Raw genomic sequence first — 17,752 nt, 5'->3', positions numbered from 1 at the left:
AAGAATGCAAAGGTAAGGCTGACCAGTCGCTCAATGGCTCGGCAGAGTCAGGAAAAAGAAGAACAGGCGAAAGCTGGCCATAACCTCTGGTCTAGGATATGTTTTTTTTTTTTCTGCAGACAGTTCAGTTTATGTGCCCTTCTGCTTTTAAATACATTTCAGGTGCAGCTTTTGTGTTTCCTCTGCACTTGCAAAGATTAATTTTATTGATAATTTTCTAGGTGGGGAAAAAAAGGCTTCATAAACATGAAAATGCCCATGAAGGGTAAACATTATTTTAAACTTGTTGGAAAATATTAATTTAATTTTAGTTTCTGTTACAGAATAAGTAGTAAAACATCAGGAACTGTCCAAACACACTCAATAAAACGGTGTCTGATTATGGTTGTGGATAAAATCTCTTAAAAAGTACTTGTCCATACCGCACACCCATAAGATAGATATTTAATTCATATTTGCTTAGTGATTTTGTTTGTTTGATTTAGTAATGTGATTCTGTAACCGAGCCTGGCCCAAAGGCAGGATTTAGGTAAGGAATAATTATATATAATTATATATAATAATTATTTATATTCGCTGCCAAATCATGCACATTGCTTTTCTGTTAAGTGTTTTGTGAAATGTATATGCTTTTAATAACAAATAATTGTAATATTTAAACAAAACACACATATTTTGTCAAGATGCAAAAAAAAATATGGTACTGCACATCTGTATACTTAATAATAAAAAAAATAAACCTCTGCAATTTAATAGAAAACAATAAAATAAAAATGCAAGTATACAGTTTTTTTGAGTTCTGTATTGAGTTTGATAAAAACCGAGCCTTTAAATCTCTTTTGTAATAGATATGCTTATAAAGCAAGAAAAAGTCATTTACAGATGTATTTATAAACTGCTCACTAATGACTATTAATGTTGGGACGATGCTTTATAAAGGACGCGCTGACAATTTATGCTCACTTAATGAATCATAGTGTGCAGTTATTACAAGTGTTACCCAAATCCTTTGTTTTTTCCATCAAATATATTCTAACTTGTTGATTAAAAATATTTGGATTTTATATTAAAATGACCTCAAGTTAGCCGGTAAGCATCAACCACCAAAATCTTCCAAACAGAATATTATATTTTTTGTAATTCATAAATAGTGATTACATTCTTTTTAATTGCAAGCAAAAGGCTTTCTGTAGTCCGACTAGCTGCAAAAGTAAATAGCTTTGTTTCACCCAAGAGGTATAAATGTACTGTAATTTAACTCTGGACATGTTTCAAGTCACTGTCACTACAACTATGAGAACTTTTTTGAACACAATGCACTTTCCAACCTCAAAGAGCAGAGATGACAGGCGACCCCTAGCAGCCACGTCGTAGATGTAGAAGTGACTGTGCTCTTTATTTAACCGCTATAACCAGTTTTTTTTTCACAACCCGTCCTGACAGCGTCGAGCTATAGACGCTATAGACGTCGCTGGACGCACAGCTACACGGTAAGTCTGAGCAAACGTTTCTATTCACTAATTAGAGGTTCTTAGTCCCATGTATTGCTTATTTCAGTGGCTGTAATTAGATGAATAACCTGATGCTTATCCATAAGTAATTCAGCCGTGATCGAATAGGTTGTCCTGTTCACCTTTTAAAATGTTGGCGTATTTACTCATTCATATATATATATATATATATATATATATATATATATATATATATATATATATATATATATATATATATATATATATATATATATATATATATATATATATATATATATATATATATTATTGATGTACATTAAAACACTGTTACAAACGAAATAGCACGTTTTATTCGTTTTTCAAAGATTTGTCCAGTGAGAGCATACCATTTTTAAACTATGCAATCAGAGGAACCATTATCTCTGCATCAAAAATACTTCTGCTATCAGTGGAACAACATTACATGACTTTTGAGCTTTTTTTTTTAATGTTGTATTTTTGCGTCCTGTCTTCGATTTATTAGGATTAACCTAGCAGGTTGAGATCAACCCATTAATTTGAAACGAAATGTAATTTTAAGACATATTAAACGAATACACGGTTTACCTCATGTTTGTTTATTTTAGAAATAGAAAGTGCGCACTTTTTTGTTTAAAATGCTTTTTCGCGTTCACGTTTTTCACAAACGTAAGGTTTTTTTTCCCATGACTTAATTTCAGAAAGCGCTTTTATTCCAGTAATTGCAAACGTTCAAACGTGTAATAACTTTATTTATTTCTCTTTGACTTCGTTCTCGTGTGTTGCTCAGGTGTTTGCGCCCGGTCGCGCGCAGAGAGGTGCGCGAGGAACCGCCTCAGGTCAAAATGGGGTACTGTAAATACATCAAGGCCCTCTTCGTTGTTCTTTTGAGCGCTGCCATCTTCGCTGCGACCGTGCGGAAGGTCCCTTACGACCATCTCAAGCGTTTGGTGACCAACGGCACCGTGGAGCATCTCGTCCGCGGGGGACCGTGCGCATGCGCGGAGCGCTGTTTGGCCGCGAGCGACGACCCGTGGTTTACTGAACGCTTCAGAGAAGACGTTCACCCTCTGCTCTCTCTCGGCAACAGCGAGCTCTCTGACAACATCTTTGGCTGGTGGCAGGTATTCGTTCACTCACTGGCGTGAAAAACCTGTTTTGGCGCATTTTGCTTTTGCACTAAATTCCTTTTCCTAACGTTATATTGTCTCTGAGGGGTGTAGCTTATGCCATTTCTATTCGCACGGAATGGAAGTCAATTCTTGAAATTCTTTGGTGTAAAAGGGAATCCAACAAGATATTAGGTGTCATCTTTTCAAGCAGAGGTGTAGATCAAAAGCAGCTCGTAATGTGGCCCTTGCGTGCTTGCAGGAGCTCCTGGACGGTCTGAGGTGATGTTTGACCACTTTTATAATGTCCCAGAGCAGGAGCCCTGCAGAGTTTAGATGCAACCCTAATTAAACACTCCTGATCCAGCTAATCAAGTACTTCAGACATGCGTAGTATATGTGATTTAGCAGCATTGAATCTAAACTCTGCAGGGCCCCGGCCCTCCAGGAACTGAGTTTGACACCCCTGTCCCAGAGGCTCGGGGTCAAGTCTTAGGAATGTGCTTCATCATCCAGAAACCGACTACACACCAGGCTGTTAAATATCACTAAAGCTGGTTCATTATAGGGGAAACCAATTTAAGTGCTAGAATGGTCCTAGATGGCGCTGAATCGTAGGGGAACCGCTTTAAGTGAGTTTATAGGTGCTTTAGGAGCCAGAGAACCACTCGGAGGTGCTATACCGTATAGTCTAGTGCTTTGGTGCTGTACTTTCCTGACATCCGACTCGTTTCGAATCCGTCCACAGACCCTACAATCTACAAAGAGCAAAGCTAATTACTCCCAAGTGATTCAGCAGCTGTTTTCCGTCATTCCTGGAGAGGAGCGATACAGAGACGCCGGACCGTCTCGCTGCCGAAGCTGTGCTGTGGTGGGAAACTCCGGGAACCTCCTGGGATCCTCCTACGGCTCTCTTATAGACAGCCACGATTTTGTAATGAGGTAAACCTTTTATTTTCAAAGCAAGCAAGAGGGTAGCTGTGACGGAGGCCGCGTTGTCGCTTGTCATGTTACAAATCAATATTACAATTCTGCTTTCCACAGGATGAACAAGGCACCGGTCGAAGGCTATGAGAAAGACGTGGGAAGCAAGACGACGCACCGCATCATGTACCCAGAAACCGCCACCCATCTGGACAGCAACACACACCTGCTGCTGCTGCCCTTCAAATTACTGGACGTCCAGTGGATCACCAGCGCTCTAACTGATGGGTCCATCAAACGGTGAGAGAACGGGTACAACTGATGGGAAAGGTCACATTTCATCACAAAATGAACAGAAAAGAAAGGATTTCATTTATATTTCATACATGCATATTATGCATATGTAACTACATAATGCATGCATGTATTATTAATTACATGCATGTATATATTGAAGAAAAATATTGTGCTTAGATTTTAAATATATTTATAGTAGTGCTGCCAGATGATTAATCAAAATATTTTTTTTACATAATATATTGTGTGTACTGTACTGTATATATATATTTATGTACATATAAATGCACACAAATTCAGTATTTTGACCGTATTTAGACATTTATGTTTATATTCTTATATTTGTATAAATATATTTATTATATAAACATAACTTAAATATATACATGCATGTGTTTGTATATTTATATATGCATAATAAATATATACACAGTATACACACATGCATATAATGCAAATAAACACTTTTATTTTGGATGCCATTAATTGCGATGAATCATTCGACAGCACTATTTTATACATAATATAAATTAAATGAATATAAATATAGACACGTAAATACACTTAATATTCTCTAAATATATACTGTATGTGTGTGCCTTAAATTTTTTTTGCATTGTAATAACACTTTCGATTTGATTTGATTTCGTTTAATCGTTCATTTTCTAAGTAAAATGCATTGGTTTTGTCAGTCTTTAACGTATTTTGCTCTCAGTTATTTCTTGCTTTTTTTCTATCAATGTATTACAGAACACGGTTTAAGGTCATAGACTTGCTACAAGCCAACAAGGACAAAGTAAGATCACTATTTTGATTTTGCGTTTCAAAAATAAACCTTTTCAACAAAAAACCAGCCAAAGACGTTTCGTCTGGGAATAACTGGTTATTATAAGCCTGCACCGAGGAAGACATGTCTACGGAGACTATAATGTTATGACACGGTCTCGGCTTGAGAGAGCTGTACAGGCCTGCGTCTTGTGAGCCGTTTAGCATCACCACGATACACAACAGCCTCTTACATCCCATTGTAACTTCTGAAGCGTCTTCTTCTTGTTCACCCAGGTGATGGTTATGCACCCTGCGTTCATGTATTACGTGCGCTCTTCATGGCTGCACATTAAGCGATCTTATCCGTCCACGGGCTTCCTCGTTCTAATGTTTTCCCTGCACGTCTGTGACGAGGTAACGGCCGATCGATGGCGTAGCTTCACTGACTGGGCTTTGTGTGCTGTGGGTTAACGTCGGCTGCTCTTCCCGTCTTAGGTCAGCGTGTTCGGCTTCGGCGCGGACAGCAAAGGCAATTGGCACCACTATTTCGAAAAAATGCCAAAGAATTTCAAACGTACTGGTCAACATCCAGGAGGCATCGAGCACGAGATCATTTTAGAACTTCAGAAAAGGAGTTTGATCGATCTGTACACGGGATTGTGAGAAGGACGACGGGTGGATCATTGTGGGAGAATGAGACGCTCACCAAAAAGTGCCGGCAAAAGTGACTTTTACATGATCGCAAAACTACTTCTATTCATAAATGCTCTTGCGAGAGGCATTATTGTGAAACCGTAACATAACGACCAATGTACATAAACGTGTTATGTATATAATATGTGTATAAATGTGTTATTGCACATATAAAATATCGAGTATTTTGATATTTAAAATCTGTCTTTGTTGTTTTGTTGGCGCTGAACAGTCGAACCTATTCCTGTTCCATTCCAAAACCATTGCAGAGTTCATTAAAACCAAAACTAAGGCGAGCTGGAGAGCCAGCAGCGATGGAGGCCAAGGAAGGGCTGGCAGAGGTGGATGAGATTAACACAGAAACTCTGAGCTGGGATCACAGGACCACCAGGCTTTTTTTTAATACAGTATACAGTAGAAGCAACCGTTATAAATAAGCTGCCCCATCATTTTAATGAGAATGAATGGATTCTACCTGATGCTTTGGTCTTCGGTAAATATCCACTCGCACCACCTGCTGGTGAGATGAAAAATAACAGCAGCTCGTGCATTGCTGCAATGTTGAATATTCTGCCGAATTTAATACCATAAATAAAAGGGAGCAACCGATTGTCTGTAAATAGCTGGGTAGGTATTTAGCTTTTTTTAGCATTATTATTATTATTGTCTGGGAGGTAAATTTAATTTTGAATATTTTTTATAATATATTCACAGCTTAACTGCAAAATCATGTTTTGCGCGCGCGCGTGTTTTAATATGATGCTGTATGCTAAAAATATTTACTTTCAGATTGATTTGTTAAAAATGAACATTAATAACACATTCATAAACAAATAAATAAAAAACAAGAAAATAAAAAACAATAAACAGCGTACAGCATACAAAAAAATAAATACTGTTATACTGTTCTAAACCCACTGTTAACTAAATAACTCATCTGTTGCATAATCATAAAAATAACTATAAACGCAATAATCCTTGAGACTCAAATGGTGAGCACAATGCTCAGTATTCATCTGTTTACAGAAGCACGATTCCGCCGTGAACATCGTGATACTGATTAAAATGGCTCATTAAAGTGATCAAACAAACACATTAGCGATTTTGATGTCACCCCGCCCCCTTTGGCGACAAGCAACGTTATTGGCCAAAAGAAACCCGGAAGTAAAAACAGCAGTGTTTTCAAAGCTAGCTACGCACGTGTTGGAAACATGGTCCGATACAAGTCGAGGTAATTGAGGAAAATACTTATTCTGGCCTTTAAGAAAAAAAAAAACAAGCGAACAGTTGTGATGATGCGCGGTTGTTCTGTGACCTGTTCAGGTATTTGCTGTGTGAGGTCTGCGTCTCCGATCGGAGAAGTCTTCAGCTGCTGGAGGACAGAAGCATCTACTACGCGCTCAGAGGAGCCATGAGCCGCGCGCACGGAGACTACGGCTCGGCGCTCTTTAACATAGGGATGATGGGTGAGCGCCGGCCTTATTGTTGTTCTGCGCTCATTGAGAGCTCAGCCACACAACCAGGCCGTCTCGTTACAGCTAAAGGTAACAACTTGTCGATTCTCCTGCAGTGAAATACCTGAACGCCCACACCGGGGTGGTTCTGATCCGCAGCCGGAAAAAACACTACCGACTCATCTGGTCCGCCCTTCCTTTCATCACCTGTCTCGAGAACAGAGGACAGAAGGTGCAGTGCTTCCTTAACTGCTTGCATGTTGGAGGTAAGGAAGGATCTATCTAGTGTAGCCTCCACCAGACACCGAGCTCTTCACCGGGCGCCCTTTCCTGATCTCTTCCACAGGATCTATCAGAACGTGTCAGAAGTTCCTTGTTAAATACAACAGACAGCAGCTCCACAGACTGCTGCCAGACTGCAAGACAGACGGTACGCTTTCTCTTATATTACATTCAATCCTCACAATTATATGCATCAACTCTGAAAGGCTGTGCATTAGTCTCGACAAAAACGTACCACGGTGACTTTTTTTGTGTTGCCATAAAAACGTTTTGATATGTTCAGTTGCGTGTCGTTAAGAGTTCGTTCATTTCAGTAATTCGACTCATTGAAACCGGCGTATTAAATAAGCAGCCGTTTAAGTCTTTTAATTGGGATGATTTTGGCTCAACAAATTGGAATACTACGTCAACCGATAATGAAAGAAACACTTTAGTGAATCGTTGGCTTTCTGGAAAGTATGTTCATTCACCGTGCACGTACTCCATACTTAGTAGGGGTTGATTTTGCTTTAATTGCTGCCTCAGTTCGGCGTGGCATGGACGTGATCGGTTTGTGGCACTGCTGAGGTTGTATGGAAGCCCTGGTTTCCTCTCTAAGGGGTTTAGGTCTGCTGTGTTTGCCGGCCAGTCAAGCACACCAACACCACGGTCATTTAACCAACCTTTGGTGCTTTCGGCGGTGTGGGCAGGTGCCAAATCCTGCTGATAAATTAAATGGGCGTCTTCGAAAAGATGGTCAGCGGAAGGAAGCGTATAGTGGTCCAAAAAATGTTTGGACCAGCAAAAAAACACAATGGACCAACACCGGCAGATGACACTGCACCCCAAATCATCCCAAAGGAAACAAACTTTTGTTTTGTCATGAGAAAATTAAGTCCAGTTCACTATTTTGTTATGTTCAGATAAAGAGAAAAACTTCACAAGGAATATACAAATAAAGAAAATACATAATACACGACCTTTTAAAGGCTTCCCTGATTTTCATCGCAATATAAACCTGTAGGGTTTTATTTTGGAAAAAAGTGCATATGTGGAAATGCAACGCTGTAAACTTCAGGTTTTTTTTCTTCTGCCGAATCCACGGTTGTGTTCTGCAGAAGAAGTCAATCGGCTTGGGTCTAATTTGCAGACGAGCGAACCAGAATGTTAATTTTGAATCGTTCGTGGTTTTTTTGAGAACCGCAGAGGTAGACGTTTCACCTGTTCTGCACACTTTCTCTTTCTCTCCCACAGCTGAGAAACAAGAGGTTAGGAGAGCCCTGCTGAGCTGTTCCCTGAGTAATGTCAGAGAGGACGCTAGAGAAGATGCAAGTGATGATAGTGATGAAGAGACATAACAATACTTCAGGAGATGTTCATTGGGATCTACTCACATTTTACGTACAGTTAATAAAGCGAGCCTTAACGTTCGCGTTTTTGTTTTTTGCTGCATTTTGTGAATTGTAAATGAAGTATATCATTCGCATTAACTCGCTGATATTGTGAACTCTGGCCATGTGCTGTGTGTCACGTGTAAATTTATTTTTCTGTGTTGATTAAAATGTATACTGCTGCATCAGTTTGACGTGTCTGTAAGGGTCTCTTTCGAATAAACAATGTATATGAACGACGATAAATGCTCTGATAGCAGAAAGAGGACTGAATATGCGAGATTACGCGTACATTACACCACATCTCGCAGGCAGACGCACCAATCGGAAGGGCTGAATCGGCGCATGCGCAGTACGCCAACCCCGCGAGGCTTATAACCCTCATCCGGGTGTTTACGGTTCCCGATTGGCGACCCGTCGCCATATGTCTGACATTATTTAGCTGGACTAAAATTTGGGTTAAAACCCATTTAATCATCCGTTTTCCTCTATCGGAGAGCGGTTATCGCCTTGTGGGGCGCAACACTTCCCACGCCAAGGAAAAACTGCGCTTTTCAAGGGGCGAGGCCCCGCTTTTTGGGCACTTGTTTTTTTGCGTTAGCGCACAGCGTTTTTTTTACTGAGACATTTGGATTGTGTCTCTCTGTTTTTCTCTCGGTTGGTTTGTGGTCAAGATGTCGCCGTAATGGGGTCTCCGCGTTTGACAGCAATGAATAAGGGCCTTCGCCGCCTGACCCGCATTCGCAGCGACCCGTTGTTCTCCCCGTTTAATGCTAGAGAGCTCGGAGGCTCTCTCCCCGGAGTTCGGCCTCAACATGGAGAAAAACCCAAACGCCAACAACAGCAGCAGCACGAAGATCCCGCCCCGCTCCGGCTCTACAGGCCCGACTCCTACAGACTCTAAAACCAAAACAGGTAGAGGACCGGCGTCGAACAGTTTGAGGGGAAAGTGGTTTTGGGGATCACGGCGTGGTTTTGTTTGTGTCTGCCGAGGTGACGTAGGCACGGCCAGCCATTGGCTCGTTTCCTGAAGAAACGGTGCAGGAACTTAAACGATATCGATCAAGGTTTATAGCCGCGTTTTTAGGGGTGTTTATATAAATAAATCTAAATTAAAAATGGCTCAAGTCACCCATAATACAATAAACGGCACGTGACATGATATATAAATACGTTTTATGAAATTCAAATAAGTTTGTTGTAGGAAAATGCTTGGTTGGTTGTACTTCAGGGCATTTAGTTTTCTTTTATCTACGTGACGTTTATTTTTTTTATAACTTTTTAGGAGAGTGACACACACAGGCTGCTATCAGAAAATGAGTTTATGTGGGGTGGACACCAGGAAAACACACACACACACATATTGGCTGAAAGCTTTAGGATCTTGGAAAAAGGCAGAACTGGTTTCATTGACATTAAAACATGTAACGGGTATTAAGTATAATTCAATACCAGTATCACTAATTAAAAAAAAAAAAGGTGGAATCGCATATAATATGTATAATAATAATGTGTATATATAATAATAAAATTAAAATGTGTAGGCTAAGCAAATTCAGTTTTATATATTTTTTAACTTTTTATTAATTCATTTAGTACTCATTAAGCGTACCTTTCATGTGCTTTTTGCGCCTTTTTATAATTTTGTTTTATAATTTTCATTTAAATAGCTTTCGGAAATGCTTCCAACTTTCTGAGACTGGCTTCACGGAGATCAGCTTATGTATTTATTTAACAGGCTATTCTGTCTGTGCAAATGCAAATATTCACTCGATATAAATTAATTTTCTGATAACACAGATATTGCGCGCGTGTGTGTGTGTGTGTGTGTGTGTGTGTGTGTGTGTGTGTGTGTCACACTCCTATACAGATAAACCAATATCAAAACTGAATTCCCGACTAACTAATAGAATCTATCCGAGGGGCAAACTTATATTTGGGTTCATTTTCCCCTCCTCTTAGCAGCGGATCAGATGCATGAGGATCATGGTCAGGATCTATTCTTGTCTGCCATGTGACTATAAGCAAAGCTTCAGTGCTGTGTTGCCCTCTAGCTTTTGGATGGACCCAGGAAAGCCTCCAGCATATCAGAATCAAATCACAGTAGATAAGAACTAAAACAGTGGGGTCTATGTTTCCATTTTGATCGTGTTTTGATGTGGACTTGCGAACCATACAGGACGGTGGTCTCTGCTGGAAGGTGATAAGACGGGTGTGTTTACACCCCTCTGCTCTTATCAGGTTCTCCTCTCTGAAACGCTTTAAGAGCAGCACGTGACGGGATTGATTAGCTAAGACTGAATGTTGTCAAAAATAATAATAATAAAGTGAACTAGGGTTTTGTTCTACAACAACTCAGCTTCCTGAGTATTCCATAAAAAATAATTAAAATGCAGTATTTTTCTTAAATTATGCTTGGAGTAATATATTGATATTTTTTGACATTTCTCTTTTTCCTCCCATTTTTTTTTTAGACGGTAAGAATAATGGGGGCTCAAAGCGCTATAGCCGTAAACGTGAGCCCACTTTTGCCAAGGCTGAGAGCTTTCCAGGCCCACGCCGTTCCCAGCCACATAAAAGCAAGAATTTTGACAAGAGACCCCCTCAGAGAGGTGGCGGAGGGGGGAGACAGTATGGACTCGCTGGTGGTGGCAGAAGAGAAGAGGTGCCTTTAAATAAACCTTTGCATTATAATTCATTTGCGCTCCAGTAAAAGGCTGCGTTTACGCTTCCTTATTGTATGTTTTGTGAAGGTTGTTCATGCTGGTGAATTAACTACTAGCCTTTAATGCGAAGAACAGACATGTTTAACCGGGATTAACTGTTGGATTCTGTCATTAGGTAGCAGAGAACCGCCGGGCAGAGTTTAGCCCGGCTCAGTTTGCTGGACCCAAAAAGATAAGTCTGAACCACCTGCTCAACTTCACGTTTGAGCCACGAGGAGGCCATTTTGGCTCCGGAGCTGATGGACACTCCTGCTGGGGCCGCCGCAACAAATGGGGTCACAAACACAAGCCCTTCAACAAGGAGCTTTTTCTGCAGGCTAAGTGAGTACAGAGAATTTGTATTAATTAGTATTAAATAACGTGCAACAATACGGTGTGTTTGTCTGATAAAATGAGAAAAATGCGTATGTTTTATGTTTGTCCACCAGTTGCCAGTTTGTGGTAATTGATGATCAGGACTATCAAGCCCACTTCACTGATCCAGACACTCTGGTGGACTGGGACTGTGTGCAGCAAGTGGTCAGTTGACTTCACATGTCCTTAGATATCTTGTTGATACCTTTTTGACAAACCTCAGCTCGTTCTTCATGGAGCTCTTTCTCGTTCCACACAGCGCATCTACAGTCACGAGGTGCCGTCTTGTCCGATCTGCCTGTATCCCCCCGTGGCGGCCCACATCACGCGCTGCGGCCACATCTACTGCTGGCCATGCATGCTGCACTACCTCTCTCTGAGCGAGAAGAGTTGGTCCAAGTGCCCCATTTGCTATGAGGCTGTGCACAGCGCTGATCTCAAGAGGTTGGTACAAAAAACACCTATTTCTGTTTTAAAAGAACGGTTCACCCACAAATTACAGTTCTGTCCTCAATTATTCACCCTCATGTCGTTCCAAAACTGTAAGACGTTTATCTTCAAAGCACAAAGATATTTGAGATGAATTCCGAGGACATAATACATGTGACATCAGTTCAACCGTAATTTTACGAAGCTAAGAGAAGCTAAGAGAGTATACTTTTTTTTTTTTTTGTCTCCCCCGAGTTTTAAGTGCTTGACACTGGATCTCACAGTGCTGTTTAGTGCTTGCGTGACCGAGTGAAAGCATCTGCTTTAGTGAGCTCACAATAAATGGTCTGTGTAGCATAGCTTAAATGAGCCACGCTTTTGGTGCATACATGTTATATCGAGCATTTATTTAACTCTTCATATCATTTTATTGAGGAAATTTGTATTGCAATAATTATTGTTCTCGAGTTGTTGACCAGCCCTACGTAAACGTGTTGGAACCTTTGCTGACTAGGTAGGGTAGGTTCAGAAATCCCTCGTAATTAATTCATTAACATTAATAAATATTAGTTTGTTTTCCGAAGATGAAAGTGTTACAGGTTTATAACAACATGATGGTGGATAATTAATGACAGCTTTTTTTTTATTTTCGGGTGAACTATCCCTTTAAATGAAGGTTAACATCATGATGTAGAAATCTGTTATTTTATTTAAATCAACTTCTGGTATATACAAGTACCATAATTTGGTCAAGTCATTGCAGTTTGCTCACTGTGTCACTGAACCCCGTCCTGTCGTCTTTCAGCGTGGTTGCAATGGAGACGCGTCAGTACGTGAGCGGTAACGTCATCACTATGCGTCTGATGCGGAGAGAGAAAGGATCGCTGGTGGCTCTTCCCAGCTGTCAGTGGGTGAAGGTGGAAGAGCCCATTCATTTTGGAGGTGGGACATTGTTTGCATGAGACTTTTTGGGGTTGGAGTGTATCATCTTTTAACACTTTCCTTCATTTGTTGCAGATGTGCATTTGCGCGCATACTCTAAGCTGCTGCTGGCGTCTCAGAAGCAGGTTTTGGGTTTGCTGGCTGAAGAGAGAGTGGCTCTCCAAACCCAGCTCAGCCAAGAGAAAGACGACCCGCAGGCCTGTTTCATACAGAGCGCCTTGCTGCAGCTGCAGGTGCTTATACATTCATGCAGGCACACGATTGTTCGTTAGGGCAAGCTGCCTTGACTCTTTTTCCAGGGTTACAAACCACGTAAGCCTGAAACGAGCTAAACCAGTTATGCTACTGTTTTGAAAAAAATGTATACTGCTTGTATAGGTTGCTTAAATAGTTTAGACGTTGACAATAAGGTTGCCAAAACACTGAATTGTTACTCGTATATTGTATAATTTATTACAGAAACAATGAGAAATTGGGTTGATTTAATTTACATGCAACGTTTCATAAACCGTTTTATGGAATTAAAAATTGAATGATTGTGACATTTAATGTGACTTTAGCTTGCGTTGCATGGCTTAGTTTTTTTACTTTGTCATTGGTCTACATCGGCTACATTATAAATGATGAGATACTGGGTTGACCACTTGAACAACTGAATGGTTTACTTCATAAACCATTTTAAAAAACCAAAATACAATATTTAAAAAACGCATGACATGAAAAGAGGAAAGCAATATTACAGTTAGGTTTTTTTGTTTTATACTCCTAACGCTGCACACACAAAACCTCACATTATATCTCTGACTCTGGACGAACAGGAGCGTGAGGAGCGTCTTTTGAAGGGAGGCTGTAAAAATGATGGGGCAGTTGATGGGGCGGACATGAGGAAACTGTCTCTGTCTGAACACTCCTCTCCAGAGGTGACCGTGGTCAAGAGCCTCACAAACCCGAAGGTTGGTGCTGCTCCTTTTTTTTAGGTTGTTATACAATTAGTTGTCACCACGTATGTTGTTTTTGTCGTTCATAGTTTTCACCCATCGTCTATAGGTTTTAGTCCAGTGCTGTTGCAAGTTTATAGCTTTCAGTTTTATGAAAAACAGATGCCGAGATCTTGTGATCTGGTCACCTGATTGAGTGAACTGCATGTCATATCTCTCCAGAAATTCCATCATGCTACAGATTAGTCTCTGCAGAGATTCTTTCGAATGCTTTATTTACTTTCTTCACTTCTGATGCACATGCATTAATAAAAGAATGTCTATAATGCAGAGTAATGGCTTGGACCTGTTGCATAACAGACCAGATGCCTCATTTATCTTATAAATTAAAGGCTTTCTGTAAACATTTTTGTAACAAAAGCTCAGTGCACGACTTTTCCTGTGTTCTGCCGTAGCCCATCCTGCAGTATGCCTCAGCGTTTGACGATGAGCTTCAGGAGGCTCACGAGGAAGAGATGGCCGCTCGGAGTGTTCTTGAGGCTCCTGAAGAGATGCCCGAAGGTGCTGTGGGGGAGAAACCTGTAGAGGAGACCCCTCAGAACAGCCAGGCTGCTCAACATGGCCCATATTACTATTTCTACCAAGGTGTGTGTTCGGATCTATTAGTTAGCATACAGTGTGTGTGAGAATATATACGTGTGTATTTGTACGAGACTTATTTTTCCCTTTTGTGTCTGTAGCCGAGGATGGCCAGCAGATGTTTCTGCACCCAGTGAACGTACGCTGTCTTCTGAGACAGTACGGGAGCCTGGAGAACAGCCCCCAGACCATCACCGCTACTGTAGTGGAGATTGATGGACAGACTGTCACCGAGGTACATGTTCATCTCACAAAGTACTGGTACTGCCATGGAGCTATCTGTCTCTGAAGTCACAGCGCTACTGAAGCCCGACGGATAAAAGTACAAGGTCTTGAACCGGTTCAGTAATGCCTAGCGAAGAAACTGATCGGATAATCTTGTTTTGTAGGAGATTCGCCGGCGGCATCGTTACCTCTCTCACCTGCCGCTCACCTGTGAGTTCAGCCTGTGTGAGCTCAACCTTCAGCCGCCCGTTCTCTCCAAAGAGACCTTGGACAGCTTTGCAGGTGCACGCAACGAAATGTTGAGCTATTCAAACCCATCATGAAACTCGCATGGAACAACAGACCATAGTTTGAAGAGAGATTTACGGAGCCTTTTATGCTCACAAAGGCTGCATTTTAAATCAAACATACAGTAAAACAGTGCTATTGTGTTTTTATCAATTCAATGCATTTTTGCACAAGCATGTTGTTTGTTGACAGAAATAATTGATAAACAATAAATAAATGATTTGTATTAGTTCCGTTCTACCGAAAAGAAAAGTAATTTTTTTCTTTTTCTGGCAGATGACTTGGAGAAACGAAAGCGCCTGAGGCAGAAGAAAGCAAGAGATGAAAAGAGAAGGGAGAAAAGAATTGAAATCGAGGAAAATAGGAAACATGGAAAATGTGAGAGAACTTCCCCTTGTGTCTACTTTCATGATGTGTTTAAACCATGTGTGATTTTTTTTTGTTTTTTTTTTTTATTATTTTATTTTTTTCTCTCGTCTGTTCTTCAGATCCAGAGGTGCACATTGGGTTGGAGAACCTCCAGCACTTTCCAGCTTTTGGATCTCCTCCTCAGAGCGGCTCACAGGTGCTCCCAGAGCTCCTGCTGGGTCCCCCGTCTCCTCTGTGCGGTAGCCCTTCATCAGGTGACGCTCAACACTGTCTGGACCAGCCCTTCAGTGATTAGTCTCCTGTGCTTATGGCCTGTGTCTCTTTCAGATGGAGTGATGTTTCCTAATCTGAGTGAGCACAGTCCGTCTCTGAGCGTAGCCAGCGTGGAGGATGAGTCTCACTGCATGTCCTTCGCTCAGGTTTGCCTGTCATTTCTCTGCCTGAAGCGCTTTGTTTCATGGTTATAACAAAGTAATAATCAACTTTGTAGCCTTCCTGTGGTGAATAATTTAAACCCATTCTTAATCGGTGGTGAGAGTTGTATGTAATTGTACCGTATTTACGTGTACAGATGCTGAAAGATGGAAAAGCCCGTGTGGATGCCGGGCCTAAAACCACCCCAAAGAAAAGTGAGCGTCTTGTCATAACTTTACTGTGGGCTTGCTGGCTACTCTATTAGTCTCTCTTAATAGTGTGTATGTGTGTGTGGTTTTGTTTTAGTTTTTATTTTCCCAAGTGATTTTATATATATTTTGTTCCTTCACAGCAGACATGTTCCTGGCCCCTCCTCAGGCAGACAGTGATGGAGAGAGTGACGGCTCTGATCGTGTCCCTGTACCCAGTTTCCAAAACTCTTTCAGTCAGGCTTTTGAACGGGCTTTGTCACAGCTGGACCAGGGAAATCCAACTCCAGCGCAGGCTTTACCAATCCCTGGTGAGAAAAACATTCATATAAAAAGGATAATTCACCCAACAATTAAAGGTCGTCATTTATCCACCCTTGAGTGGTCTCTCTGTGAATGTCTTCGGGGTTTTTTTTCATACTGTGGAAGTCAATGGGGTCCATCAGCTGTTTTTATTTTTTTAATTATATAAAAAATACACTCTGAAACTAGATAAATAAAAGCTGATTTTTTAAAAAATTGCTTTTGTTGATTGCCATGATGTTTGTTACCCGTGTGACTGTTCTTCTCTGTATTTTATAGATGAGAAAGGGGGCAAGAAGAAGAAGAAAAAACAGAAGCTTCTGTTTAGCACCTCTATGGTTCACACCAAGTAAACACTGAAGTCCACCCTTCACTCCTGTTCCTACCTTCTGCCTTATTCCTCTTATATGCTTAGGTTTGATTATGTCCCTCAAATGCAGTTTCCCTCCTTTTCCCCCCCTTGCCCCTGTTAAATGAGACCCTCTCTAGACGTTCAGTGACCTGCAGGAAGTTCAGCAGCAGCAGCAGCAGAGATCGTATAAACCACAGACTCAGTATTATAGATCAGACCTACAGTTGTCCAGTGTTTCTTACAGAAGGGACATATGCTGAAATTAATGAGCTATAGATCAGGTTCATTTGACATGGTGCTAGTTTAAAGCTGGTACACCACTATTAAAAAATATGGGTGGAAAAAAAACATGACACGGTGGTTGGTTACTGGTTGCAGGTATGTTTTGGGGGGTCCTGAGATAGCAGTCAGCCAGCTGCAGAAATGTCCTGTCCCTCCATCATATCGAAAACCTTCGTACTTCAACCATCATGCTTCGAGTCGAATGAAGCAATGCTAACAGCGGGGGGAAAATGCACAAAGCGAAGAACCTGTGGCGATTATGCATTTTGAGTTCTTCCTGTTAGGCGCACACGAACACACAAACTATGCTGATTGTAACACGTTCTTGCTTGCTTGCTTGTTTGTTTACATGCCACCACACGATTTTTTTCTTCCTGCTTATTAACAATTCTGAGCTCTAGATGTGGACTTCAGTCTGTATTCAACTCTTACCAGCTGTTATCATCTGTCCAGCCTGAGAACTGCCTTTCACAATCAGACACATTATTAATCATCTGTTCTGCTGGAAGATTTCAGTGGGTCTTTTAAGCACTTGACTTTGTTAGAACCTTCAACTTTTAGACCGGATTCAGAGCTGCTCATGTTCAGTAGTGTTCAGATGTTAGGTGTCAGAGACCAGCCGACTCCACTGCTTGCTACGTTTTCAGTGAAGAAAATATGTAAAGACCGAGAAAGGCTATATTGTTCTAGAGGGTTTAATTTTTCTTTTTTTTTTTTCTGATGAAACCTGTGATACAGAACCTGCATATAGATTAAATTGAATGAATAAAGGATTATTATGCACTGGCATTGTGTTTTTCTTCTTTAGAACCGATTTAATTCTACCTCTTTCTAAACGTTTACATGGAAATGGATTTTTAGATGCACTTTAATTATTTCATGAAACTTCCCA

The 17,752-nt window shown here is 40.9% G+C and overlaps 3 protein-coding genes across 4 annotated transcripts; all 3 read left to right on the top strand.

Annotated features, from left to right (window-relative positions):
* Positions 1 to 504: 504 nt before the first annotated feature.
* On the top strand, positions 505 to 5,471 carry LOC122350119 (CMP-N-acetylneuraminate-beta-galactosamide-alpha-2,3-sialyltransferase 2-like). The gene is made up of 8 exons (XM_043246359.1): positions 505 to 529; positions 1,444 to 1,490; positions 2,284 to 2,617; positions 3,351 to 3,544; positions 3,647 to 3,826; positions 4,574 to 4,619; positions 4,886 to 5,005; positions 5,087 to 5,471. The coding sequence occupies exons 3-8, from the start codon at positions 2,339 to 2,341 to the stop codon at positions 5,252 to 5,254; spliced, it is 987 nt and encodes a 328-aa protein (XP_043102294.1). The 5' UTR covers positions 505 to 529; positions 1,444 to 1,490; positions 2,284 to 2,338; the 3' UTR covers positions 5,255 to 5,471.
* A 935-nt stretch (positions 5,472 to 6,406) lies between these two features.
* pop5 (POP5 homolog, ribonuclease P/MRP subunit) lies at positions 6,407 to 8,578 on the top strand. The gene is made up of 5 exons (XM_043246266.1): positions 6,407 to 6,515; positions 6,608 to 6,750; positions 6,855 to 7,004; positions 7,085 to 7,168; positions 8,254 to 8,578. The coding sequence occupies exons 1-5, from the start codon at positions 6,496 to 6,498 to the stop codon at positions 8,355 to 8,357; spliced, it is 501 nt and encodes a 166-aa protein (XP_043102201.1). The 5' UTR covers positions 6,407 to 6,495; the 3' UTR covers positions 8,358 to 8,578.
* Positions 8,579 to 8,777: 199 nt separating this feature from the next.
* On the top strand, positions 8,778 to 17,649 carry rnf10 (ring finger protein 10). Of its 2 annotated transcripts, none has more exons than XM_043246955.1 (17): positions 8,778 to 9,305; positions 10,865 to 11,055; positions 11,232 to 11,437; positions 11,545 to 11,635; positions 11,730 to 11,914; positions 12,705 to 12,841; positions 12,917 to 13,074; positions 13,660 to 13,794; positions 14,235 to 14,424; positions 14,520 to 14,653; positions 14,808 to 14,925; positions 15,208 to 15,309; positions 15,420 to 15,554; positions 15,628 to 15,719; positions 15,872 to 15,929; positions 16,070 to 16,234; positions 16,506 to 17,649. In XM_043246955.1, the coding sequence occupies exons 1-17, from the start codon at positions 9,161 to 9,163 to the stop codon at positions 16,577 to 16,579; spliced, it is 2,316 nt and encodes a 771-aa protein (XP_043102890.1). In that variant the 5' UTR covers positions 8,778 to 9,160; the 3' UTR covers positions 16,580 to 17,649. The 2 variants fall into 2 exon arrangements, with proteins under 2 accessions (XP_043102890.1, XP_043102889.1); XM_043246954.1 differs by having other exon boundaries at positions 16,067 to 16,234.
* The last annotated feature ends 103 nt before the right edge of the window (positions 17,650 to 17,752 follow it).

The sequence above is a fragment of the Puntigrus tetrazona genome, chromosome 8 (assembly GCF_018831695.1).
Source record: "Puntigrus tetrazona isolate hp1 chromosome 8, ASM1883169v1, whole genome shotgun sequence".
Classification (NCBI taxonomy): domain Eukaryota; kingdom Metazoa; phylum Chordata; class Actinopteri; order Cypriniformes; family Cyprinidae; genus Puntigrus; species Puntigrus tetrazona.
Note: the sequence above shows the minus strand (reverse complement) of the source record. Positions and strands in the feature narration are given on the sequence as shown.

Coding starts and splice junctions, on each gene's coding strand:
- rnf10 (XM_043246954.1), top strand. CDS start 9,161: ATGCTAGAGAGCTCGGAGGCTCTCTCCCCGGAGTTCGGCCTCAACATG. Junction 13,075..13,659: donor GCGCCTTGCTGCAGCTGCAG/GTGCTTATACAT, acceptor CTGGACGAACAG/GAGCGTGAGGAGCGTCTTTT. Junction 15,555..15,627: donor GTGCGGTAGCCCTTCATCAG/GTGACGCTCAAC, acceptor TGTCTCTTTCAG/ATGGAGTGATGTTTCCTAAT.
- pop5 (XM_043246266.1), top strand. CDS start 6,496: ATGGTCCGATACAAGTCGAG. Junction 6,751..6,854: donor CTTTAACATAGGGATGATGG/GTGAGCGCCGGC, acceptor ATTCTCCTGCAG/TGAAATACCTGAACGCCCAC. Junction 7,169..8,253: donor GCCAGACTGCAAGACAGACG/GTACGCTTTCTC, acceptor TCTCTCCCACAG/CTGAGAAACAAGAGGTTAGG.
- LOC122350119 (XM_043246359.1), top strand. CDS start 2,339: ATGGGGTACTGTAAATACATCAAGGCCCTCTTCGTTGTTCTTTTGAGC. Junction 3,545..3,646: donor AGCCACGATTTTGTAATGAG/GTAAACCTTTTA, acceptor TGCTTTCCACAG/GATGAACAAGGCACCGGTCG. Junction 3,827..4,573: donor ACTGATGGGTCCATCAAACG/GTGAGAGAACGG, acceptor AATGTATTACAG/AACACGGTTTAAGGTCATAG.